The 27,815-nt window shown below is 45.4% G+C and overlaps 1 protein-coding gene across 4 annotated transcripts; it reads right to left on the bottom strand.

The window, feature by feature from the left end:
* Window positions 1-26,525, bottom strand: tmem130 (transmembrane protein 130). 4 transcript variants are annotated; one of them, XM_072269111.1, is made up of 8 exons: window positions 26,118-26,525; window positions 25,456-25,761; window positions 20,745-20,916; window positions 19,834-19,976; window positions 17,124-17,208; window positions 12,593-12,798; window positions 7,020-7,132; window positions 1-2,303 (listed from the first exon to the last, which is right to left on the bottom strand). In XM_072269111.1, exons 1-8 carry the CDS (start codon window positions 26,278-26,280, stop codon window positions 2,040-2,042), a joined length of 1,452 nt encoding a protein of 483 aa, XP_072125212.1. In that variant the 5' UTR covers window positions 26,281-26,525; the 3' UTR covers window positions 1-2,039. The 4 variants fall into 4 exon arrangements, with proteins under 4 accessions (XP_072125212.1, XP_072125214.1, XP_072125215.1 ...); XM_072269113.1 differs by having other exon boundaries at window positions 25,523-25,761; window positions 26,118-26,260; XM_072269112.1 differs by having other exon boundaries at window positions 2-2,303; window positions 26,416-26,521.
* Between the last annotated feature and the right edge of the window lie 1,290 nt (window positions 26,526-27,815).

The following is a 27,815-nucleotide window of genomic DNA, read 5'->3' as shown; positions in this document are numbered from 1 at the left end:
GAGCCCAATCAGATCAAATTTCTGAGAGTCAAGACTTTATATTTTTTTATTTAGAGATACAGTACAGAATTGGCCCTTCCATCCTATTGAACTGTGACGGTCAGCAACCCACCTAATTAACCCTAGCCTAACCACAGGACAATTTACAATGGCCAATTAACCTACCTGCGGTACACCTTTGGACTGTGGGAGGAAACCAGAGCACTCGGAGGAAACCAGCATACTCATGGGAAAGATATATAAGCTTTCTTACAGACGGCGCCGGAATTGGACTCCAAATTCTGATGCCCCGAGCTGTAATAGCGTTGTGCTAACCACTACGTTACCGCGGCACCCATTAATATGTTAATTTCTATCAGTCCTTTGTGAAAAACCACTGATTCTGAACTGTGTCAGTGCCTACTGTTGTTTCATTTACCCTCTGGATTAACAACGCCGGCCATTCAGCCCATCTAGTGCATTGCTCAAGGATACTACATCAGCCTACTGCTCTACTGTCCCTACACCCAATGCTGTGCTTGGACAGAGTGCAAACACCATCTATAAAATCGCTGATGACACAACTGTTACCCGTAGGATGCAAGATGGTGACGAGGAGGCGTACAGGAGTGAGACAGATCAGCTGGTTGAGCGGTGTTGCAACTGTAAACTTTCACTAAACCTTGAAGGTCCATCCTGGGCCCAGCATATTGATGCGATCATGAAGGTGACACGACAACAACTATATTTCATTAGGAGTTTGAGGACTTGATACGTCACCAAAGATACTCACAGTTGTCTGGAGATGTGTGGTGGAGAGCATTCTAACTGGCTGTGTCACTGTCTGGTACAGGGGGAGGGAGCAGGGCTACTGCACAGAATTGAAATAAGCTGCAGAGTTGTAAAGTTAGTCATTTCCAACATGGGCACCAGCCTCTGTAGGATCCAGGACATCTTCAAGGAGCGATGCCTCGGAAAGGTGGTATCTGGCATTAAGGACTGCCACCACCCAGGACATGCCCTGTTCTCCCTGTTACCATCAGGAAGGAGGTACAGAAGCTTGAAGGCACACACTCAACGATTCAGGGACAGCTTCTTCCCCTCTGCCATCCAATTTCTGAATGGATATTGAACCCATAAACATTACCTCACTACTTTTTAATTTCTATTTTTGCACTACTTATTTAATCTATCTATATATACACACTATAATTCATGTTTTTTTCAATTATTATGTATTGCATTGTACTGCTGTTGCAAAGACAACAAATTTCATGACAAAGACCCCTCACACCCTCTCCATGAACTGTTTGTTCTTCTGCCATCAGGCAAACGTTACAAGAGCATCAAAACTAAAACCACAAGGCTACTAAACAGCTTCCTCCCACAGGCAGTCAGACTGCTAAATAGCTGCTCCACCTGACTCTGCTTTGGACACCTTTAACTTGCACTGGACACTTATAACTTGATTTTAACTGACATGTGGCTGTTGTGTTTTACTGTTTATTGTTATGTTTATTATTTAGTGTTGCGTTTGTTATGTTATGATTGCACTGCTCCTGAGAAACGCTGTCTCATTCTGCCCTGCAGAGCTGATGTATGGTTAGAATGACAATAAAGTTTTTTGAATCTTGAATCTTGAATATGCCAGTGATATTAAACCTGATTCTGATTCTAATTCTGAGGACCAGACATAAAAGTAATGATACAATGCTGGGGCTTTATAAGGCATTGGTCAGACTGCACTTGAGGTATTGTGAGCAGTTTGGAGCCCCTTATCGAAGAAAGGATGTGCTGGCGTTGGAAAAGGTCCAGAGGGGGTTCACAAGGATGATCTCAGGATCAGAAAGTTAACTTTTGAGGAGCGTTTGTTGTCCCTGGGCCCTTAGTTAATGTTCAGAAGGATGAGGGGGATCTTTCCCCCAATGTGATCTCTCTCTAATAAAAACAGTACCAATATCGAACTCCAGACAGACAGAGGCGGACATCAGGTTCGAACCCAAGTCTCCGGGGTGGTGAAGCCACGGCTCTACTCTCTTTGCCACTGTGCCGTCTGGCTTTCACCCCATGTTCCCAGAAGCGCTGTGCGAATGAGCATTGCTGGTGCTGGGGGAGCGGCCAGTCCCGGGCGCAGCGGACCAGCGCTCCCAGGTGCGGTAACCCTGCAGCAGGCTGCCGCTGTACCTCAGCAGGGCGTGGGCCTCACTGGTGCCATGGCTCTGTGACAGACCTGATCCGTAGCAGGGGGAAGAGGTCTTCCCCAACCAAGCTCGCCTCTCTTGCGCCAGCTTCCCTTCGCTTGGACAGAAGTCAAAATCCGCTACCTGCAAAATAGAGGTTAAGCAGGAGTTAGAAAAATCACAGTCGGGTCTTTACAATACTGTGCTACAGTTGTTGGGCACGTATCTATAGCTGGGGCGCAGAAGACTTTTGCACGGTACTGTACTTGTCAACGTGGAGCGGAGAGCGAGTTTGTAAATCTGCCGGGAGCAAAGTATGTTGGGAATGGTGAGGGTGGAAGGTGAGGGAGGGGTGAGGGACTGTTGGCAGAGAAGGAGTGCCGTGGCAGGTGTAGGTGGGGGTGATGCAGGTGCAGACACACCCAGCCCTGAGACACCAGGCAATGTAATATGATTCCAAACAATTGGTTTACTGATCATTACAGAATGTCCCTCTGGTGCTTCCCACTCCCTCCCCTCTTCCCAGCCATGATGCCCCTCTCCCTGTCCCCTTCCCACTCTCAGTCCACAATAGAGACCCAGATCAGAATCAGGTTTATCATCACTCACAGATGTCATGAAATTTTTTTTTGTGGCTGCAGTACAGTGCAATACATAAAATTACTACAGTACTGTGCAAAAGTCTTAGGCACCCTAGCTATGTATATGTGCCTAGGACTATGTACAAGTCATGCACATAGGATATAGTTCACTAGGGCACAGTACAGGCCCTTCGGCCCTTTGATTCTGTGCTGATACGCAACACCCATTAATCTGCAGCAATCAGAATGCTCAGATACAAGGCAGACGTCTCCCCCAAAGTCACTGAAAAGCAGAGGAAGAGAGGAAAGGTGCTACATAAATGCACACTTGCTCCCTTTCTTTTCCCTTTGTCTGCATTTAACAGTGTTCGGTGGCATCCAGTTTATCAAATGTCCTCCCTCTTGGTTTTTAATCTAATTCAAGAAAGGCACCATTACATTGAGACCCTCCATTGGTTCGGCTCGACCATGGATATAGCATCCCCGCTGTCTACGTTTTACACAAGCCTGGTCAGTACGATACGGAGAGCAAGCTGTTGCCTGTGTAACAGGCTCCCCCTCTCCATGCAGCTGATGAATCCAAACGAACAGCAAAGACCGATAGTTTGGCGGGAGTTGCCAGTCAGTGTTGACCTCAACGTGGGTCTGCCTTAGGGACTCCAGCTCCTCAGGGTTTACTCCTGAAGCCTCCCCCATGAGTGGGTGCAGCCACAAGGCAGCGGAGGTTTGAGATCAGAGTTTTCCTTCTCCTAGATGAGCTGATGAGCCCCATCTGCTCAAAGCGATTGGTTTTACGGCGCCAGTAACCCACCCTTGCCCCTTCTCCTGTGAGTAGAAACGGTTCCGATCGGGCTTAGTAGCTAAGCTACACATGCAGGCCAGGAGCTGGACTTGGTTGTCAGAGGCAACTAATAAGTAGTGGGAGCTCGTCTCCATTACCATCCCCGGCTATAACAACCTTAAGGAACGACCAATTAATAATATTGGAAATATCTTTACTATGAACATCCCAGACTACTAGGCTTCAAACCCTGATTATATCACAGTTGTATAAACAACACTACGTAAAAACAGTTCAATAGTAAACATTGATAGTAAACTCAAATACCATCTATAAATTTGCTGACCATACAACCACTGTTGGTAGAATCTCAGGTGGTGACGAGAGGGTGTACAGGAGTGAGATATGCCAACTAGTGGAATGGTGCTGCAGCAACAACCTGGCACTCAACGTCAGTAAGACGAAAGAGCTGATTGTGGACTTCAGGAAGGGTAAGATAAAGGAACACATACCAATCCTCAGTGGAGAGAGTGAACAGCTTCAAGTTCCTGGGTGTCAAGATCTCTGAGAATCTAACCTGGTCCCAACATATCGATGTAGTTATAAAGAAGGCAAGACAGCACCTATACTTTATTAGGAGTTTGAAGAGATTTGGCATGTCAACAAATACACTCAAAAACTTTTATAGTTGTACTGTGGAGAGCATTCTGACAGGCTGCATCACTGTCTGGTATGGAGGGGCTACTGCACAGGAATGAAAGAAGCCGCAAAAGGTTGTAAATCTAGTCAGCTCCATCTTGGGCACTAGCCCACAAAGAACCCAGAACATCTTCAGAGAGTGATGTCTCAGAAAGGCAGCATCCATTATTAAGGACCTCCAGCACCCAGGGCATGCCCTTTTCTCATTGTTACCATCAGGTAGGAGGTACAGAAGCCTGAAAACACACACTCAGCGATTCAGGAACAGCTTCTTCCCTCTGCCATCCGATTCTGAAATGGACATTGAATCTTTGGACACTACCTCACTTTTTAAAAAATATACATTATTTCTGTTTTTGCACGTTTTTAATTGATTCAATATATGTAATTGATTTAATTGTTTATTGATTATTTTTATTTTATATATTATTTTTTTCTCTGATAGATTATGTATTGCATTGAACCGCTGCTGCTAAGTTAACAAATTTCATGTCACATGCTGGTGATAATAAACCGGATTCTGATTCTGATTGAGTGTCCATGTTCCAGTACAGAAGCCATGTACTAATGAGCAATAAATTGTATTTAACTTCATTCTCATAATATTACCTACATGTTTTACAGCAACATGACAGGATAGATGCAGGGACATAAAACATAGCTAATTTGTTAATCAGAATTACCTAAAGCAGCAGCCCAGAGTGGGCCTGTGACATCAGAACTCAAAGGGGTTAGAACACAGAACATGTCAAATAGAACATAAATCAGCACAATACAAGCCTTTCAGCTCATGATGATGTGCCAATCTGTTAAGCTACTCTAAAATCAAGCTAACCTCTCCCTCCCACATAACCCTCCTTATTTCTTTCATCCATGTGCCTATCTAAAAGTCTCTAAAAATGTCCCTAATGTACCTGTCTTTATCACCACCCTTGGTAGGGGTTTCCCACACCCACCATTCTCTGTATTAAAAAAAACTTATGTCTGGCATCTTTCAATCTCTTTAAAATTCTGTGCCCCCCCCCCGCCATACATATCACAACCACTGACGCCAGGCGGGTAACCTCTGAAGAGTAATGATAATGGCTGGGGTCACCCGTCTTGTAAAGACACTGCCAGAAGGAGGCAATGGTAAACAACTTCCGTAGAACTTGCCAAGAACTATCATGGTCATAGACCGTGATCACCCACATCATACGACACGGCACATAATGACAATGATGGTATTAGCCATTTTCACTCTGGGCAAATGTCTCTGGTTCTCCACTCGATTTATGCCTATTATCATCTTGGACATCTCTACTAAGTCACCTCTCATCCTCCTTCCCTCCAAAGAGCAAAAAAGCCCTAGCTCTCTCAATCTGTCCTCATAAGACAAGCTTTCTAATCCAGGCAAAGTCTCCTCTGCACCCTCTTTAAAGCTTCCACATCCTTCCTCTAATGAGGCAACCAGAACTGAACACAGTACTCCAAGTGTGGTCTGACCAGGGTTTTATAGAGCGGCAACCTAACCTCGTGGCTCCTGAAGCCCAACATACCAAGGTCCAAGGATCCCAGATAGCTGCAGCACAGGACGATTTGGCGTTGAAGATTGCTATGGGATACAGTGGGTGCCACCGCATGTTATGGAGAGCTTGCATTACTCAAAATCATCCATAGAACATTGAGCAGGACATAACAGAAACAGGCCCTTCAGCCCACAATGTTGCGCTCATGACACCCAATTCTGCATATTCATGTGTCTGTCTCAGAATATCTCTGTCGTATCTGCCTCTACCATCACCCCAGGCAGCACATTCCTGGCAACCACCACTGTCCGGGTAAGAAAACTTGCCCCTTTGAATTTTCTCCCTTTCACCTTAAATGCACGCCCTCTGGTTCTAGACACTTCAACCCTGGGAAACAGGTGCTGTCTACTCTCTCAATCTTACAAACATTTATTAGATCTCTCCCCAGCCTCTGCGGCTCTAAGGAAAACAATCCAAGGTTGTCCAACCATTTTTTATAGTACGTGATCTCTGATCCATGCAGCATCCTGGTCAACCCTCCCCAAAGCCTCCTTGTAGTGGAGCCACGAGAACCGTATGAAATACTCCAGATGCGGCTGAACCAGAATTTTATAAAGCTGAAACATAGCTTCCTGACCTTCGAACTCAGCGCCTTGAATAATGAAGGCAAGCATGCAGACGCCTTCCCTACCACCCGAGCAACACGTCCAGCCACACAGGTGGTAGGGAAACACCACGGTGGCCATCTATTGTGTGTACTCCACTGCCACCCTGTGGCAGCCCTGGGTAATTACAATAGCAGAACATGCCCCTGAAAATTATTGTTATTTGTCACATATGCATTGAAACATTGAAACGTCCAGTGAAATGCATCATTTGTGTCAACAACAAACAGTCTGGGGTCTAGCAAGACAGCTAGTGTCACTATACTTCCAGCGCCAACATAGCACGCCCACAATTCACTAACCCTAACCCATACGTCTTCAACCTCTTTACCTTTAGCTGGTCCATGCTGTCCAAGATTCCCAGCGAAGCTTGTCCCATTTGCCCACCTTTGGCACATATCAGTCTAAACCTTTCCTATCCATGTACCTTTTAAATGTTGTTAATGTACCTGCCTCAACAATTCCTCTGGCAGCTCACCAGTCTCTGGGTGGAAAAGTTAGTATTCCCCCACCACCTTACACCCCGTGCCTTCTAGCTCCAGACTCGCCAGCCCTGGGTAAATCATTCTTTCCTTTCGTTATCTTTCAAGCTACTCGGCACGACTAAAGATCAGGCCTGAACTTACCTCAACGGAGTCCTTCCGGGGCCTGTAGTTCCTCACCATGGTGGACAGGGTGACAAGCAGAACCACAGTGAATAGGGTCACACTGAGAACAATGAACCACACCTGGTCAACACCTGTTGGGAGTAAAAGAGGGGGGAGTTAGTGGAGTGAGCACAGAAATGGGCCCTTCGGCCCATCAAATGTGTACTGACTATCAAGCTAATCCTGTTCTATTCCCTACGCATTCCATCAGCTCCTGCACAACCCACCAGTCTGTATGTCTTGGGGATGTGGAAGGGAACTGCTGAGCATTGAAATTTCAAAACATTAAACTAATTCAAAGGAAGACACGGGAGTCCAGGAATTGGTGTCTGTTGGATCTCTGTCTATCTTCTGATCCTCAGGGTTCTTCCAGGAGTCTGGAATGATGAGTAGTTTTAATTCTAAGACTTGTTTATTTTAGAGTGGAGACAGGCGGACAAAGAATGTACGAGGGCCATGGCGAGGTAGATTGGGAGATCAAGAGTTAATCTTTAGGGTGGTACAGGAGCATAGCAGTGAGCACCAGCAATCACCATTCAGCATTTGATTCCTGAGTATGTCTGTAAGGATTGGACAAGATTGGACTCATAAGCCACTTGAGAGCCCATAAGTAGATCAACAGAATGAAGACTATCATCCTCGACCTCAAGGGATAGCCACGATAATGTCTGTAAGGAGTCTGTACATTCTCCCTGTAACTGTGTGAGGTTCCTCCAGGTGCTCCAGTTTCCTCCTACAGTCCAAAGACATGGGGTTAGGGCTAGTGGGTTGTGAGAAGACTATGTTGGCACCAGAAGCAGGGCGATACTTGTGGGCTGCCCCCAGCACATCCTCAGACTGTGTTGGCCGTTGATGTAAACGACACATTTCACTGTGTGTTTCAATGTAAATGTGATTAACAACATTAATCATAGAAAGTGGTATCCATAACTAAGGACCCTCACCACCTAGACCAGGGATACCCAACCTGGGCTTCAGGGACGCTAGGTTAATGATAGGGGACCATGGCATTAAAAAAGGTTAGGAACCTCTCTTAATCTAGGAGATGCCCCCTTCTCATTACGACCTTCACAGAGAAGGTGCAGGAGGCTAAAGATGCGCATTCAACATCTTAGGAAGAGCTTCTTGCCCTCCGCCATCAGATTTCTGAATGGACAATGAACACTACCTCACTATTTTGCTCCTTTTCTTGTACTAGGGATAGTCAGCATGGCTTTGAAAGGGGTAGGTCGTGCCTCGTGAGCCTAATTTAATCCTTTGAGGAAGTGACAAAACAGAACATTAAAGATGTTGTGTAAAGAATGTGATGTATATGGATCTTAGTAAAGCATTTGACAAGGTTCCTCATGGTAGGCTCATTTAGAAAGTCAAGAGGCTTTAGGAAAAGTTGGCAGTGTAGACTCAGAATAGGCTTGCCCATTGAAGGCAGAGGATGGTTGTAGATGGAGCATTTTCTGCCTGGAGGTGAGTGACCAGTGGTGTTCCGCAGGGATCTGTTCTGGGACCCCTGTCTTTAGTGGTTTTTATAAGTGACTTGGATGAGGAAGTGGAAGTACAGGTTAGTGAGTTTGCAGATGTCATGACAGTTGGTGGTTTTGAGGATGGTATAGAAGGTTGCCATGGGTTACAAAGGGACATTAACAGGATGCAAAGCCAGCATGTGTTGTGGCAGGTGAAGTTCAATCCAAACAACTGTACAGTGATTCAGTTTGGAAGGTCAAATTTGAAAGGAGAATATATGGTTAATAGTTGGATTCTTGTGGAGAAATAGAGAGATCTGGGGGTTCATGTCCACAAATCCCTCAAAGTTGCCATGCAGGTTGATAGAGTGGTTAAGAATGTGTATGGTGTGTTGGCAATTCATCAGTCAGAGGACTGAGTTCGAGAGCCATGAGGTAATGTTGCAGTTCTATAAAACTCTGGTTAGACCACACTTAAGAGAATTGTGCTCAGTTCTGGTCCCTTCACTATAGGAAGGATGTAGACATTTTAGAGAGGGTGCAGAGGAGATTTACAAGAATGCTGCCCAGATCAGAGAGCAGGTATTACAAGGAAAGATTGAGTAAGCTAGGGCTTTCCTCCTGGCAGAGGAGGATGAGAGGTGTACAAGATGATAAGAGGCCTACTGTAGGTCGAGTAGACAGCCAGAGACTTTTCCCCAGGGCAGAATGGATAATACAAGGGGCTGTGAGTTTCTTCTGGGTGCTCCAGCCTCCTCCCAATATAAGTTAGTAGCTTGAGTGATCATCATAAATTATCCTGTGATTATGCTAAGGCGGGGGTTCCTCACGTTTTTATGCCATTGACCCCTCCCATTAAGAGAGGGGTCTGTGGACCCTGGGCTAGAATTAAATGAGGGTGGTGAGGTTGGCGGGCAGCGCAGCTTGAAAGGCCAAAAGGGCCTATGCCACACCACATCTCGATAAACAAATAAACAGACATAAATAAATAAATGATACATCAACAAACAAATAAACACATAACTTTAAGGTGTTGGGGGGAAAGTAGAGAGGGGTTGTTGGATGTAGGCCCTTTACACAGAGAGTGCTGGGTGCGTGGAACGTGCTTCCGGGGGTGGTGTAGAGGCAGGTACATCGGGGACATTTAAGAAACTCTCACATAGGCGCACGGATGATTGAAAAATGGAGGGCTCTGTGGGTGGGAAGGGTTAAATTGATTTTGGAGTAGGTTAAAATGTCGGCAAAACATCATGGGCCAAGGGGACTGTACATTTTCTCACCGCTACAGACAGAAGTTCCCATCTGCTTCAAAAGGGCAGCAATTATACCAGTGCCCAAGAAGAGCAGCGTGAGCTGCCTTAATGACTATCGCCCAGTAGCACTCACATCTACAGTGATGAAATGCTTTGAGAGGTTGGTCATGACTAGAATCAACTCCTGCCTCAGCAAAGACCTGGACCCACTGCAATTTGCCTATCGCCACAATAGGTCAATGGCAGACACAATCTCAATGGCTCTTCACATGACCTTAGATCAGCTGGACAATACAAATACCTACGTCAGGATGCTGGTCGTTAACTATAGCTCAGTGTTTAACATCATCATTCCACAGCCCTGACTGATAAGCAACAGAACCTGAGCCTCTGTACCTCCCCCTGCAATTGGATCCTCGACTTGCAAACTGGAAGACCACAATCTGTGCAGATTGGTGATAATATCTCCTCCTTGCTGACGATCAACACTGGCACACCTCAGAGCTGTGGCTTAGCCCACTGCTCTGCTCTCTCTATCCCCATGACTGTCTGGCTAGGCATAGCTCAAATGCCATCTATAAATTTACTGATGATACAACCATTGTTGGTAGAATCTCAGATGGAGACGAGAGGGTGTACAGGAGTGAGATATGCCAACTAGTGGAATGGTGCTGCAGCAACAACCTGGCACTCAACGTCAGTAGGTTGAAAGAGCTGATTGTGGACTTCAGGAAGGGTAAGACAATGGAACATGAACCAACCCTCATCGAGGGGTCAGAAGTGGAGAGAGTGAGCAGTTTCAAGTTCCTGGGTGTCAAGATCTCTGAGGATCTAATCTGATCCCACCATATCGATGCAGCTATAAAGACAGTGACTATGCTTCATTAGGAGTTTGAAGAGATTCGGTTTGTCACCTAAAACACTCTAAAACTTTTATAGGTGTACCATGGAGAGCATTCTGACAGGCTGCGTCACTGTCTGGTATGGGGGTGCGGAGGCTACTGCACAGAAAGTAACCACAGAAAGTTGTAAAATTAGCCAGCCTCCGTAGTATTCAAGACATCTTCAAGGAGCGGTGCCTCAGAAAAGCGACATCCATTATTAGGGACCCCCATCACCCAGGACATGCCCTCTTCTCATTACTATCATCAGGAAGGAGGTACAGAAGCCTGAAGACACACACTCAGCGATTCAGGAACAGCTTCTTCCCCTCTGCCATCCGATTCCTAAATGGACACTGAACCCTTGGACACTACCTCACTTTTTTTTAATATATACATTACTTCTGCTTTTGGAATATTTTTAATCTATTTTATATACAGACTTAACGTAATTGATTTTTTTTTCTTTCAATATTATCATTGAACTGCCACTGCTAAGTTAACAAATCTCACGACACATGCTGGTGACAAAAACCTGATTCTGTGCTGTTCTGTTATGCGTTCTATTTATTTTTTATATGTATTTCTGATATGATGTATAATATTTTTATGTATTGCACCGTACTGCTGACGTAAAATAACAAATTTCACAACATCAAAGTTGCTGGTGAATGCAGCAGGCCAGGCAGCATCTCTAGGGAAGAGGTACAGTCGACGTTTCAGGCCGAGACCCTTCGTCAGGATCAGCATCTGCAGATTTCCTCATGTTTGCAAAATTTCACAACGCACTGTGATAATAAACCTGATTCCCTTACACAGTCAGGGAACTTCATTGCACCACGTGGTGTGTGTGACAATAAGCTAATCTGAAACTGAGTCACTCCAATTTCTTGATTTGTTCAGCCCTTAAAATTCCCCGTGTGGCTTGACCAGTTTCTTGTCAGACGAGCTGGTGCTGCCGGTGGGAGTCCTAATAAAGGGTCCCGGCCTGAAACGTCAATTATAAACCATCCTTACATGAACATTGCCTTAACTCAAGCCTTACTGCAACTTCCACGTCCTCCAGTGACAAGGAAAAAATAATTTCTTCAGACCGCGATAGTATTTCATCAAGAAGTGTAAACGCATGCCTCCCGTACTTGGGTTGTGGTTCACCCCCAAAGTCAAATTCAAAGCAGTGTTTTTATCAAAGCACCCTACGAACAACTACACGATCCATAGGGTCGTCACGAGTCGGTGGTGTCTGGTGGCACTCAACAGCAACACATAAACTACCATGAGGTTCACAGACAAAAGGCTGGAGGAACACAGCAGTCAGGCAGCACCTATGTAGAACCTTTTATATGCCACGGACCCCTACCAGTATCTGAGGAGTTGTAGATCCCAGGGTGGGAACTCCTGATGTACAGGCGTAAAGAGCGAACGTTTTGGCCCGAGACCCTTCATCAGAACTGGAAAGGAGTTTCCACTTCTAGACACCTGGATTCTTTGTTCCTCTCCATAGACGCTGCCTGACCTGCTGAGTTCCTCCAGCATTTTGCGTGCGTTGCCCCGGATTTCCAGCATCTGCAGGATCCCTTGTGCTTAGGATCAGTTCCTGTGACAGCTCCTAGCAAAGCAGAAGTGAGAGTGGCCGAGACTGAAGTCAGTCTCCTCCCGAAGCCGTGGAGAGTGATTGCACGTGGGTGGCACGGCAGAACGCAGTCACACGCAAGGCTGCTGACTCTGGACAACTCATGTAGTCATACACCACAGAAACAGGCCTTTCAGCCCATCATGGGACAAAGAACCAAAGTGTAAAAGAAGACAAATTTGCAAGCAAACAAATTAGCAAACCAGGCAATGACTGAATGAATGAGTTATACTGATAATAATAATATTGCTCGCAGTTGTATCAGCTTTTACCCAATCCTAGTTGTCTCCCAAAAGGGGTCCCCTTGCCAGCAGAACGGACTCACCACTTTGCCACGAGGTCACCCTGTAGCAGGTCTGGAAGGAGCTCACGCTGTTCTCAGCCCGCACGCTTAAGGAGTACGGTCCCGGAGAAGCCGCGCTGTAGCTCAGGTTGTAGTTGCGCGAGTGCTCCAGGCGGACTGGCCGACACTTGCGGCCGACGACGGGGGCACAGTCCTGGGACAGCAGCCAGCAGATCTGCAGTGGCGGGCTGCAAGGGGATTGCAGATCAGAACCGGTTACCTCATCAAAGCTCACACCCACTCCCTCTTTCACGTCAGCTCCCTAACAAACAACTAGTGAAGTTAAATACAGCATTAAAGACTCCTTCCTGCTAATTTATGCAGATTGATAAAATCACAGTGGTTAATATGACAGAACATACTTTTAAAATGATTGGAGGAAAGGGGGAAGTTAGGAAGTATTTTACACAGAGAGTGGTGGATACAGGGAACACACTGCCAGAGGTGGTGGTGCAGGCAGATACATTAGAATATAGAACATAGAACCATACATCACAGTACAGACCTGTTGGCCCACAAAGTTATAATGCCCTTTTAACCTACTCTAAGACCAACTTAACCCTTCCCAGCCACATAGCCCTCCATTTTTCCATTCTCCATGTGCCTACTGAAGAGTTTCTTAGATGTCCCTAATGTATCTGCCGCTACCTCCACCTCTGGCAGGGCGTTCCATGCATCCTTTGCTCTCCCTGTGAAAAAACTACCTCTAGCATCCTGCCCAAAACTTTCCTCCAATTACCTTAAAATTACGCCCCCTCATATTAGCCATTTTTGTCCTGGGACCAAGTCTCTAGCTGTCCACTTGATCTGTGCCTCTTATCATCTTGAGAGGGACAATTAAAAGACCCTTAGGAAGGCACAAGGATGAATGTAAATGGAGGGCCATGTGTCAGATTGAGCTTGGAGTAGGTTAAAGGGTTGGCAGAACAATGTGGGCCGAAGGGCCTGTACTGTGCCCTGACAGTCTCCATTCTATGTTTGTTATTGTCACATGTAGCGAAGTACACTGGAAAACTTTGTTTTGTATGTCGTCCATACAGATCATCTCATCACATCGATGCATTGAGGTAGTACAAGGGAAAACAATAAAAGAGTGCGGAATAAAGAGTCACAGTTACAGAGAAAGTGCGGTGCAGACAGACAATAGGGTGCAACAAGGTAGATTGTGAGGTCAAGAGTGCATCTTATTGTACTGGGGATCTGTTCATTAGTCTTATGATAGTGGGCTAGAATTTGTCCTTGGACCTGGTGGTTGGACTTTTATATCCTCTTCCCTGTGGGGTGGGGGGGGGGGGGGAGACAGAATGCCTGGGGTAGGTGGGGTCTTTGATTATACTGGCTGATTTACCGAGACAGTGAGAACGAGATGAGGCCACAATGGAGCAATTTACACAGTTTTATTCTCTTCTTTCGATGGAGAAGTTTACATAGAGAGAATTCAATAGCTGCAGCCAGGAAGGTGTAGTCTGCCCAATGAGGATAGAGGGGACACGCGGGTGATTCCCCGGTTGTGGTGTGGGGGCGGGGAGGGGGTGGTTTTGTTTCTAACATAAACTAAACCAGGAACAGTGGACACAGCCTCAGAACAGAGGGATGTCCATTTAGACTGGAGATGAGGAGGAATTTCTTTAGCCAGAGAGTGGTGAATCTGTGGAATTCATTGCCACAGGCAGCTGTGGAGGCCAAATCTTCATGTACATTTAAGGCAGATTCTTTAAGACGTGAAGGAATATGGAGAGAAGGCAGGGGACTGGGGCTGAGATGGAAACGGATCGGCCGTGATGAAATGGCGGAGCAGACTCGATGGGCCAAGTAGCCTAATTCTGCTCCTGTATGGTCTGAACGATTAAATGAATTGGTGATTTTTCGACCTCCTGAGGATTTGGCAAACTAGACCCTCGAGAGTGTCACTACAGCCGGGGTGGTGATCGCTGGGGGTGGACACCGCGTCGAGGCCTGGTGGTGGAATACGAGTCCGTGCTCTACTGCTCTGCGCCGATTAAAGCATCGAGCAGGATTAAAACTGTTGAGACTGACAGTGGGAAACAAACAGCCGCCTGCCTGTGTTTGACCAGTCTCCATCTCTTCTCGCTATGGCTGTCTTGGGTCCCTCTCTCCACCAGGTTGGAAAGCAGTTGCTGCTCTGCGGCCATCAGCTTCCTGGGCAGGCTTTGTTTGCCTCAGCAGCTGAGGAATGACTTTCAGGGACTCCCAGCTCATGGCCCTTCTGTTTTGGTTTACTTTGTTTAACTATTTGCATGATTTTTCCTCTTTTGCACATTGGATATGTGACGGCTTTTGTTGTCTGTTATTATTTGCGAAATCTACTTTGTTCCTTTGTTTTGTGACTGCCTGGAGGATGAATTTCAAGGATGTATATGGTATACATACTTCGATAATAAAGTTTGAACTTTTAAGATGAGGTCCCCACAGTGATTTACACATAACATGAAACCTCATCATTGCACATGAATCAAGAGACATGGGTTAAAAATAAGTAATTCTGTGAATCAAGAAACTACAGAGAGTTGTGGACACAGCTCAGCGCATCACGGAAATCAGCCACCCCTCCGTGGGTTGTCTACACTTCTTGCTGCCTCAATAAAGCAGTTAGAGTAATCACCCCACCCACACCAGGCATTCTCTCTTCTCCCCTCTCCCAACAGGCAGAAGATACAAAAGTCTGAAAACTCATACCACCAGGCTCAGGCACTGTTGTAAGACAAGTAAATGGTTCCCTAATATGATAAGTCGGACTTGTGATCTCATAATCGTTAGGGCCTTGCATCTTGTTGTTTACCTGTACTCTGCTTTCTCTGTAATACTTTATTCTGCATTCAGAATCAGATTTAATATCTCTGACAAATGTCATGACTTCCTCCCTCACCACCATTCAGGGCCCCAGACAGTCCTTCCAGGTGAGGTGACACTTCACCTGTGAGTCAGCTGGGGTGATCTACTGCGTCCAGTGCTCCCGATGTGGCCTTCTATATATTGGTGAGACCCGACGCAGACTGGGAGATCGTTTCACTGAACACCTACGCTCTGTCCACCAGAGAAAGCAGGATCTCCCAGTGGCCACACATTTTAATTCCACGTCCCTTTCCCATTCTGATATGTCTATCCATGGCCTCCTCTACTGTCAAGCCACACTCAGGTTGGAGAAACAACCCCTTATATTCCGTCTGGGTAGCCTCCAACCTGATGGCATGAACATTGACTTCTCAAACTTCTGCTAATGCCCCACCTCCCCCTCGTACCCCATCCGTTATTTATTTTTATACACACATTCTCTCTCTCTCTCTCTCTCCCTCTGTCCCTCTGACTATACCCCTTGCCCATCCTCTGGGTTTTCCCCCTCCCACTTTTCCTTCTCCCTGGGTCTCCTGTCCCATGATCCTCTCATATCCCCTTTTGCCAATCACCTGTCCAGCTCTTGGCTCCATCCCTCCCCCTCCTGTCTTCTCCTATCATTTTGGATCTCCCCCTCCTCCCTCCAACTTTCAAATCCCTTACTAACTCTTCCTTCAGTTAGTCCTGACGAAGGGTCTCGGCCTGAAAAGTCGACTGTACCTCTTCCTAGAGATGCTGCCTGGCCTGCTGTGTTCACCAGCAACTTTGATGTAGGTTGTTGTCATGACATTTGTTATGTTGTACCATCAGTACAGTGCAATACATAAAATATACTATAAATTACCATAAGAAATATATAGAAAAATTAAATAAGTGTGCAAAAATAGTGGATGATGGGGTGGAGATACGTCTCTACTAAAGGAAGTTTAAGGCGCTCCTTCCCTCGGCTAGACTGTGTAAATTCTGTACTCACTAAGGGTTATAAGAATGGCTGGGGCGGGGAGCTCATTGAAACCTACCAAATATTGAAAGTCTTAAATAGAGTGGATGTAACGAGGATCTTTCTAATGGTGAGGGAGTTCAGGAGCAGAGCACACAGCCTCAGAATAGAAGGCCATCCCTTAGAACAGTGATGAAGAATTTCTTTAGTCAGAGGGTAGTGAATCTGTGGAATTCATGGCCACAAATGGCTGTGGAGGACAAGTAATTGGATGTATTTAAAGCAGAGGTCGATAGGTCCTTGAGATTAGACCACAAGATATAGGAGCTGAATTAGGCCATTTGGCCCGTCAAGTCTGTTCTGCGAGTTTGTAAGTTTGATGAGTAAATTTGTAAATTTGATTAGTAACGGCATCAAAAGTTATGGGGAGAAGGCAGGAGAATGGGGCTGAGAGGGATAATTACTGAGCCATGATGGAATAGTAGAGCAGACTCGATAGGCTGATTGGCATAATTCTGCTCCTATGATGCATGTGGTGTTGGGGAAAGAGCGGGAGAATGAAGCTGGCAGGGTTGTCTAAGTGACAGCTGTCAGGGTACAATGGGGCCAATTGTCAGGGCCATCAAACCTACAGCTAGTCTCCAACTAGTCTAATTTCAGCGTGGATTGGACCTATTCTGGCATCTGTAGCTCCAAATACCAACTTGCTCAGGCTCCTACCTGCCATTAACATGCAGCTGGAAATCGTGGACGTCACTTGCACGCTTGTCATCTGCGCGCTCGATCTCAATTGCCTTGATTGGATCTGGAATGAGGCAGATAAATGAAGATTGAGTGATGTGATGTGTTACTGTAATACTACAGTTCAAAGTTTTAAAGTACATTTATTATCACAGTATGTACACAGTATATAACTCTTGAGATTCATACTCCCAATGACAGCCATGAAACAAAGAAACATCTAGGAACCCATTCAACACCCAATGTGCAAAAGAAAGAACAAATCGCAAACAGCAGAAAGTGAGCAAATAACACACAGAATATTAAACTTCCAACTGCAGAAAAAGGACCTAGTGCTTTCCCAGCATATCTGACAAATAAACTCTTCACAGGCTTCTGGCCGGGTACTGTTAACAAATTTAACCAATGTTTCTATGACAAAATCTGCCATCTTCATCAAGGATGATGCCTGGACATGTCTAGTGCGGTGGTATTTATACCCCTATCATCCATCCCTCCTGATTGGTTAGTCCTCATCCAATCAGGTTTCCGCTGTCCAGCCTTGATTACAATCAAATTCCAATTCTTACTTAGAGTGAGGCCTTTGTCTTTGTTAAAATACTTTTTCTCTAGTTTTATTTCAATAGTTTCCTTTACCAGGCGGCCTCAAAAGCAATTGGCGTGGCACAGTAGTTTGGTGCCATCGAAGCCATTGTATTCACAACGGCCGTAGGATTGACTTCAACGATACAAAACTACTGTGCACACCATTGGCTTTTGGGACTGCCTGGTGAAGGAAGCCATTGAAATAAAACGTCGGTTAAAATCGTTATCTGTACCCAGCTGGAAGCCCAAGAAGAGTTTATTTGTTTCAACTGCAGAGTTCCTGAAGTGGTTCAGGAGTGGCAGCCACCGAGTTAGTTCAGTTTAGCGCTCTGTCAATGACTACAGTCCACAACCACAGAGACGGTTTCATGCCATCCAAGTCCCTTTACGTGGGACTTTTCATTTCCAACCATCAAATCAAACTTTACAGTGTTGAAGATTAACATGTCACAAGTACATAGGATCATAACAAGGATCTTGGCAGATTGGCCTCATGATGCAGTCACCACTACGCTTCACAGTAGGGTTAGTGTGTTTTTGGTGATGTGCGATGCTTGGCTTACACTAAACATAGCATCTAGTCTGATGGTCAAAAAGCTCAGTTTTGGTTTTATCAGACCATAGAACCTTCTTCCAGCTGATTTCAAAGTCTCCCATCTGCCTTCTGGCAAACTCTAACCGAGATTTCATGTCAGTTTTTTTTTTCAGCAGTGACTTTCTCTTTGCCACTTTCCCATAAAGCTGTGACTGGTGAAGCACCCGATCAACAGTTGTTGTATGTGCAGTCTCTCCCATCTCAGTCACTGAAGCTTGTAACTCCTTCAAAGTTGTCATAGGTCTCTTGGTGGCCTCCCTCACTAGTCCCCTTCAAGCACGGCCACTCAGTTTTTGAGAATGGCCTGCTCTAGGCAGATTCACAGCCGTGTCATATTCTTCCCATTTCTCGATGATTGACTTAACTCTACTCCAAGGGTTATTCAGTGACTTAGAAATTTTCCTGTATCCATCTCATGGCTTATGCTTTTCAAAAACCTTTTTATGGAGTTGCTTGAAATGTTCTTTTGTCTTCATGATGCTTATTTTGTTAGGATACTGACTCACCAGCAAATAGACCTTCCAGATACAGGTGTATTTTTACTACAATCAATTGAAACACCTTCACTGTATATAGGTCTCCAAACCAGAACTCCATTCAACTAACTATGTGACTTCTAAAGCCAATTGGCTGTACCAGTGATGATTTGGCGTGTCATATTAAAGGAGGAGGGGCTGAATACTTATGAAATCAATTACTCTGTGTTTTATATCTGTAATTAATTTAGATCACTTCGTAGAGATCTATTTTCACTTTGACACAAAGGTGTCTTTTTCTGTTGATTAGTGTTAAAATAGACAAATTAAATCCACTGTGATTCAATGTTGTAAAACAATAAAACATGAAAACTTCCAAAGGGTGGTGAATATTTTTATAGGCACTGTAATAAAATTAAATTGTTAAATTAAGTAAGTAGTGCAAAAATGGAAGTTTAAAAAAAGTAGTGAGGTAGTGTTCATGGATTCAATGTCCATTCAGAAATTGGATGGCAGAGGGGAAGAAGCTGTTCCTGAATCGTTGAGTGTGTGCATTTAGGCTTCTGTACCTCTTTCCTGATGGTAACAATGAGAAGAGGACATGTCCTGGGTGATGGGGATCCTTAATAATGGGTGCCGGCTTTCTGAGGCATCGCTTTTGAAGATGTCCTGGATACTACAAAGGCTGGTGCTCATGATGGAGCTAACTAAGTTTACAACTCTCTGCAGCTTATTTCGATCCTGTGCAGTAGCCACCAACCCCATACTAGATGGTGATGCAGCCACTTCGAATGCTCTCTGGGCAGCCCACAAGTATAGGCACACATTCCAGTGCCAATATAGCATGCCCCAATATTTGACAGAACATGTGACCAGCATATAGCAAGCAACAACAACAAAACAAACCCCTTTACCACCCCCAGTCCCCCCCCCAACTCAAACTTGTGTCTGAGAACAAAGGTTCACCTTCTGCATTGGTTTTGCTTCACTGTAGGACATAGCTCAATAGAGTGCTAAGGAGACCCAACGTTACCTAGAAGGCTCAGTGTGGCACCGAAGATGCCAATCTTCCTCCGGGTGCGGCTGAGGGATGCAAAGATGTCAACATGAGCTTGGTAAACGCCTGCCTTTGAGTAGACGTGGAATACATTTGAATCATTTGTGACAGCTCGCTCCCTGTGTGAAGTTAAAGAATAAAAACACATGTCACAGAGCACCACAGCACAGAAACAGGCCCTTCTGCCCATCTAGTCCAAGCTGGATTGTTACTTTGCCGAGTCTCATTGATCCAGACCTGGACGATGTACCTCCATACCTCTCCCATCCAGGTACTTATCCAAACTTCTCTTAAATGTTGCAATCAAACCCACATCCACTACTTCCATTGACAGCTTGTTCCACACTCACACCACCTTCTGAGTGAAGAAGGTTCCCCTTTCACCTTTCACCCTTAACCCATTACCTCTAGTTCTAATCTCACTCTACTTCAGTGGAAAAAGCCTACCTATACCCCTCATAATTTTATATCATCATCATTATGTACCATGTCGAACAACATAGACGATCAAGGTCTCATAACTGTGAATGTTCTTGGCAAATTTTTCTGTAGAAGTGGTTTGCCATTGCCTTCTTCTGGGCAGTGTGTTTACAAGACGAGTGACCCCAGCCATTATCAATTCTCTTCGGAGATTGTCTGCCGGCGTCAGTGGTCGCATAACCAGGGCTTGTGATATGCACCAGCTGCTCATATGACCATCCACCACTTTCTCCCATGGCTTCACATGACCATGATCGGGGCTAAGCAGGAGGGAAGTATTAGATTGATCTCGGAGTAGCTTAAGAGGTTGGCACAATATTGAGAACCTTAGTGCCTACACTGTGCTCCAATGTTCTACGTTCTATGTTTCTCCAGACTCAACACACAGTGCAGGGACATGGACTCACCCATCTCCAAAGTGCCAACAGTAGTGGAACAACGCGGTGCTGAAGTATCCGCTGGGGTCGTAGAGGATGAATGAGATTTTTGTTGGTGTGTTTGTGGCCAGTTCATACCCATTGGTCAAAGAAGTGACACTTCTGTTCGTTTGTGTCAATGAAACAGTTCCCATTACAGAGTCTGCATCAGGAAAGGAAATTAGATCTGATATTCAGCAGTAGCACAAACCGATGCCGAAGATTTCTTAAAAATTTTTGACCACTAACCGAGAATAAATGCATCATTAGACAACTTCCGTTATTGATGCTGTTTAACCATATGATAAAAATTGTTTATAATTCTAACAACAAAATCTGCTGGAAATACTCAGCAGGTCACAAAAGGATGCACTTGAATTCGAGAGGACCAATATTCTTGTGGGCAGCTTTACTAGAGTAGTTGAGAGTGGTTTAAACTAATATGGCAGGGAGATGGGAACCAGTATGATAGAGCTGGGGATGAGCCAGCAGGTTTATAAGTAGATGATAGGCAGGAAGGACAAGCCAGTGATTGGGTACAAATGCAGACAGAGCAAAGAGTTAGATTGTACCACAGAGGCAAAATTCAAAAGGGTGAAAAATGCAGGACTGAAGGTGCTGTATTTAAATGTACATAGTATTTGGAATAAGGTGGATGAACGCATGGTGCAATTAGACATTCGTTGGTATGATGTTGTGGGCATCACTGAATTGTGGCTGGGATCATAACATCAAAGGATATACTTTGTATTGAAAGAAGAGGCAGGGAGGCATAGGTGGTGATGTGGCTCTGTTGGTAAGAGGAGACATAGGGTTAGAGAATGTTGAATCTTTGTAGGTGGAGTTTAGAAACTGCAAGGGTAAAAAAGAACATTATGGGAATCATATATCGGCCTCCAAATCATAGCCAAGATGTAGGGTTGAGATTGCAAAGGGAGCTGGAAAGGACATGTAATAAGGGTAATGGCACAATTATAATGGGGGACTTTAATATGGGGGATTGGGAAAATCAGGTTGGTGTCAGAACACAGGTGAGGGAATTTGTTGAATGCCTTTTTTATTTTTATAGGCATCCGTTAGTCTCATGAGACCATGGATTTGCACCTTGGAAGGTTTCCAGGACACAGGCCTGGGCAAGGTTGTATGGAAGACCGGCGGTTGCCCATGCTGCAAGTCTCCCCTCCCCATGCCATCGATGTTGGCCAAGGGAAGGGCACTAGGTCCAATACAACTTGGCACCGGTGTCGTCACAGAGCAATCTGTGGTTAAGTGCCTTGCTCAAGGACACAACACGCTGCCTCAGCTGAGGCTCGAACTAGTGACCTTCAGGTCACTGGACCGACGCCTTAACCACTTGGCCACACGCCTACAAGATGGCTTTTTAGAGCAGCTTGTCCTTAAGCCTACTAGGGGAAAGACTATCTTAGACTGGGTGTTGTGTAATAACCCAGATTTTATTAGTCAGCTTAATAGAAAGGAACCCTTAGAAAGATATGATCATATTATGATTGAATTTATACTACAATTTGAGAGAGGGAAGCATGTCACATGTATCAGTATCGCAATGGAATAAAGGGAATTAATGAGGCATGAGAGAGGAGCTTGCCCAACTGGATTGGAGGGGGATACTGGCAAGGATGACGCCAGAGTAGAGATGGCTGAAGTTTCTGGGAATATTTCACAATGCGCTGGATAGATATGTCCCATAGAAGAAGAAATTCTCAAGTGACGGGCCAGGCATCCGTGGTTGACAAGGGAAGTTAAGGACTGCATTAAAGTCAAAGAAAGAGCATATAAGGTAGCAAAAATGAGTGAGAAGTTGGATGTTTGGGAAGTTTTTAAAATCCAACCAAAGGCAACTAAAAAAGCTATAAGAAGGAAAAAAGGTGAAAAATTAGGGCAAACTAGCCAAAAATATAAAGCAGGATACCAAAAGTTTTTTTTTTCGGTTATATAAAGAGTAAGAGGAAGGTGAGAGTTGATATTGGCCCACTGGAAAATAATGCTGGTGAGGTAGTAATGGGGGACAATGAAATGGCAGATACACTTAATGAGTACTTTGCATCAGTCTTCACTGTAGAAGACACTAGCTGTATACCACTGGTCCATGAGTGTCAGGGAGCAGAAGTGAATGTCATTACTATTGCAAAGAAAAAAGTGCTGGGCAAACTGAAAGTTCTTAGGGTGGGTAAGTCATCTGGACCTGATGGACTATATCCCAGAGACCTGAGAGAGATTGCTGAAGAGATAACGGATGCATTGGTCATGATCGTTCAAGAATCACTTGGTTCTGGCATGGTCCCGGAGGACTGGAAAATTGCAAAGGTCACTCCACTCTTTAAGAAGGGAGGAAGACAAAAGAAAGGAAATTAAAGGCCAGTTAGCCTAACTTCAGTGGTTGGGAAAGTGTTGGAGTCTATTATTAAGGATGAAGTTTCAAGGTAATTGGAGACTAATGTTAAATATGTCAAAATCAGCATGGTTTCTGTGAAGCGAAATCTTGCCTGACAAATCTTTTAGAGTTCTTTGAGGACGTAACCAGCAGAGTGTTCAAAGGAGAGGCGGTGGATGTCATTTACTTGGATTTCAAAAGGCGCCAAACATGATAAGGTACCACACGTGAGGCTGCTTAACAAGATAAAATCCTACAGCATTACAGAAAATATACTGACATGGATACAGGAATGGCTGACAGCCAGGAGGCAGCAAGTGGGAATAAAGGGGGCCTACTCTAGTTAGTTGCCAGTGACTAGTGGTGTTCCTCAGGGATCAGTATTGGAACCACTACTTTTCATATTGCTTGTCAATGATTTAGATAGTGGAATTGATGGCTTTGATGCAAAGTTTGCAGATGATATGAAGATAAGTGAAGGGGTAGGTAGTGCTAAGGAATTAATATGATTGCAGAGAACTTAGACAAATTGGAAGAATGGGCAAAAAGGTGGCAGATGGAATGCAGTGTTAGGAAACGTATGAGGTCTGTCTTGCGTTTCTGTGATATCATACCGGAGGAACATTGTATCATTTTTTAATGCATGCATTTCTAGATGACAATAAACGAGGACTGAGTGTTCTCATAATCTAATCTAATCTAATGCATTTTGGTAAAAGGAACGATAGTGCAGACTATTATCTAAATGGGGAGAGAATTCAAACATCAGAGGTGCAGAGGGACTTAGGGGTTCCCAAGCAAGACTCCCAGAAGGTTAATTTACAGGTTGAGGTAAAGAAGGCAATTGCAATGTTGGCATTTATTTCAAGGAGAATAGAATATAAAAACCATGAGGTAATGTTGAGTCTTTATAAGACAATTGTCAGGCAGCACTTGGAGTATCGTCAACAGTTTTGGGCCCCATGTCTCAGAAAGGATGTCTCGTCATTGGAGACAGTACAGAGGAGGTTCACTAGGATGATTCCGAGAATGAAGAGGTTAACATATGAGGAGCATTTGGCATCTTTGGGCCTGTACTCATTGGAATTTAGAAGAATGTGGGGGGATCTCATTGAAACCTACCGAATGTTGAAAGGACTAGATAGGGTGGATGTGGAGAGGATGTTTCCTATGGTGGGGGTATGCAGAACTAGAGGGCACAGCCTCAAAATTGAGGGGTGACCTTTTAGAACAGAGGTAAGGAGGGGGGTGGTTAGCCAGAGAGTAGTGAATCTGTGGAATGCTCTGCCGCAGACTGCAGTGGAGGCCAATCCATGGGTATATTTAAAGTTGATAGTTTCCTGATTGGTCAGGGCATCAAAGGATATGGCGAGAAGGTAGGTGTATGGGGTTGAGTGGGATCCAGGATGGTCCATGATGGAATGGTGGACCAGACTCAATGGGCTGAATGGCCTAACTCTGCTCCTTTGTCTTATGGTCTTATTTGGCCTAGCCTAATCATAGGACAATGTACAATGGCTATTTAATCAACTAGCCAGTACGTCTTTGGACTGTGGGAGGAAGCGAGAGAACCCGGAGGAAACCTAAGCTGTTATGGGGAGAATGTACAAACTCCTTACAGGATTTAAAGTCCGAACTCGGACGCCCCAAGCTTTAATTGCGTTGCTTTACGCTAACCACTACGCCACCTGCACATCGAAACATACAGTGAACCATTTTACTGAACCACCTACACACCCGATTGTGTGCGGGGTGGGGGGGGGGGGTGCAGCCGCAAGTGTCGCCACACATTCCGGCACCAAAGATGCCGGCCGACAATGCTCAACAGAAAAAAACACACACACACAGGACACGACAAGTCACAAAACAACAGCGAAACAATGGAGAGTACCCACACAAAATGCTGGAGGAACTCAGCAGGTCAGGCAGGACAAAGGTCTCGGCCCGAAACATCAACTGTTTATTCATTTCCATAGACGCTGCCTGACCTGCTGAATTCCTCCAGCATTTTGTGTGCGTTGCTCTGGATTTCCAGCACCAGCAGAATTGGCAGCGTTTTAAGGTGAAAGATTAGCGAGCTTGACTTGTATTTTTGAGCTAATATTATGGTAAGGTTATCTAAAAGATGGGTGTCAGATGTTTGGACAGGGGCGTAATTTCAGTGCTTGGCAAGGCGCTGTTTTCCGTAGATACGCCCCTGGGTAAAAGTTATTAGATTTGGTGCTGCAGGCAGCGGGCGCTTGGACTCTCTGCGGGAGACGCATCGGGGGCGGGCGGGTCGGTCGGTCGGTCTGAAGGTCTTCCCCTCACCCATCACATGCAGAACTGTGGCCCCGCGTGCGAGCGAAGGACACCTCCGGCACTCCACCCAGCTCACCCAGGCGCGGAGTCTGTAGAACCCCGGAGCCCGGCTGCGGACGACCAGGGTGCTGTTCAGCGCTCCCTCCGAGCGGCGCACGATGGAGAGCGGTCTCCGCAGGTCCCAGTGGAAGGCGAGGGAACGGGGAGAAAGTTGCGTCCCAGCCCTGTTTATCAGCCGGGCCTCCACCAGACCCTCTGCGCCTGTGGTGATGGGACTGTCGTTGCTCAGAACCAAGGAATAGAGCGAAGAACCTCCTGCAAAAACAGCGCGGGGAAAATGTGGGTTAAAATAACGAATATAATGACTGCAAAGCGCTCAGCGCGAACTAAAGCCCAGCTATTAAATGCAAACAGGTTGGTTCGAGGAGACCGCACTGATCGGGTTTCTGCTGAAGCCAGGGGACAGTTCCTGAGTGTCGCGCACAAAATGCTGGAAGAATTCATGGACGCGACTGGCCGAATAGCCTGCTACTGTACCGTGTATCTCTACGATTGGTTAAGGAAGATCATTTACAATTCCCCTGTGGAGGGGGGTAACGGGTCAACGTTTCGGGTCGAGACCCCTCATCAGGACCTCAACCCACCTTCCCCCTCTCCTGGTCTCACCTCACCTGCGCCCTTTCCCTCTCTCCTTCGCCTTCTTATTCTGGTTTCTGCCCCCTTCCATTCTAGTCCTCGGTCCGAAACGGCTAGTGTGTATTTCCCTCTATAGATACCGAGTGCCTCCAGCGTTTGGGGCGTAGAAGTTTTCCAACATCTTGTGTTAGGGAACATTTCCCCTCGGCTGCGGTTGAGGTCGCAACCTATTTCGCCTCCTCCATCCTAAATACAAGCCGAGCTTTTAATAAATCACACGGCGATTTGATCTCTCTCGGTGCGGGTCCACCTTTGCTCGCCTCCGCTCCTCACCTGCCGGCATTGCGGCGTTCAACAGGAACACGAGAGAGACAACGTTCATGGTTCTCGACCTGAGAGCTTCCAGCTGCGGACTGAGCTTTCCCAATTCTCGCCCAACATCAACCAGCCTCTGCACTTCCTATGCGTCATGATCCATCTGCCAGCCCACGCCAGCCTGTGTCGAACCGAAAGGGGAAGCCATCCTGTCCCTTTCCCTGTCTCTGTTCTACCAGGCAGCGCAACGTAACAGCTGGTAAAGGCGTTGTCCCCCCGCGTCCTAACCTCAGGGGTATTGGTATTGGATTATTATTGTCACATACTGTATATACAGTGAAAAAGTTCTCTTGTATCCTGTTTATACAGATCAAATCATTACATAGCGCATTGAAGTAGTACAATAAATATTCAAAGTAAAATTATTATCAAAGTATGAATATGCTACTCTATATTACCTGAGATTCATTTTATTGCAGGCATTCACAGTAGAACAAAGAAACACAATGGAATCAATGAAAAAATATTGTATCATTTCTTAATGCGTGCATTACTAAATGACAATAAAAGAGGACTGCTTGTCTTCATAATATAAACTACACAGAAAGACAGGCATATAACCAATGTGCAAAAGAAGACTAACTGTGCAAATACAACAAAAAACAAAGGATGGATGGATAGATAAATAAACAAATAATATTGAGCTATGAGGTATTGACAAGGGAAAACAATAACAGAGTGCAGAATTGAAGTGTTACGGTTACAGAGAAGGTGCAGTGCAGGCAAAGCAAGGTTGATGGACATTTTCTACCCTGCTGATTTAAGACTAAAGTAGTGTGCAGTGGAATCACTTGGGTCCAGTAAGGTGTTGTCTATTGGTGGGTCTTCAGTAGCTGTAGAGGCCGATTGACTATCTACATACTCTGAAAAGCAAACAAACCGCACAATCTTGCCCCCTTCACCACTTGCTGATCATGATAGGACTTAACCTGGGCTGTTGGGATGGATTCTCTTAATGGAGAGCACCCATTATTAACTACAATTAACTAACCTACTAAACCACACATCAAAGGGATGTGGGAGCAAAGTGAAGCACTCCCAGAACCCACAAGGTGACAAAGAGAACATGTGAACTCCTGATGAAGGGTTTCGGCCCAAGACATCACCTGTCTATTCCCCTCCATAGATGCTGCCTGACCTGCTGAGTTTCTCTTGTATTTGATATGCGTCACTCTGGATTTCCAGCATCTGCAGAATTGCTTGTGTTTGGGATTAGTATTGAAAAAAGATCTGGAAATATCAATAATCTGATTGTGTATGAATGGCCTGATTATTTTGGGCCCAGACCCTTCATCAGGACGAAGGGTCTCTGACTGAAAGGTCAACAGTTTATTCCCGTCCATAGATGCTGCCCGACT

The sequence above is a fragment of the Mobula birostris genome, chromosome 9, assembly GCF_030028105.1.
Source record: "Mobula birostris isolate sMobBir1 chromosome 9, sMobBir1.hap1, whole genome shotgun sequence".
Lineage (NCBI taxonomy): Eukaryota > Metazoa > Chordata > Chondrichthyes > Myliobatiformes > Myliobatidae > Mobula > Mobula birostris.
This window is presented reverse-complemented; position numbering and strand designations above follow the sequence as displayed.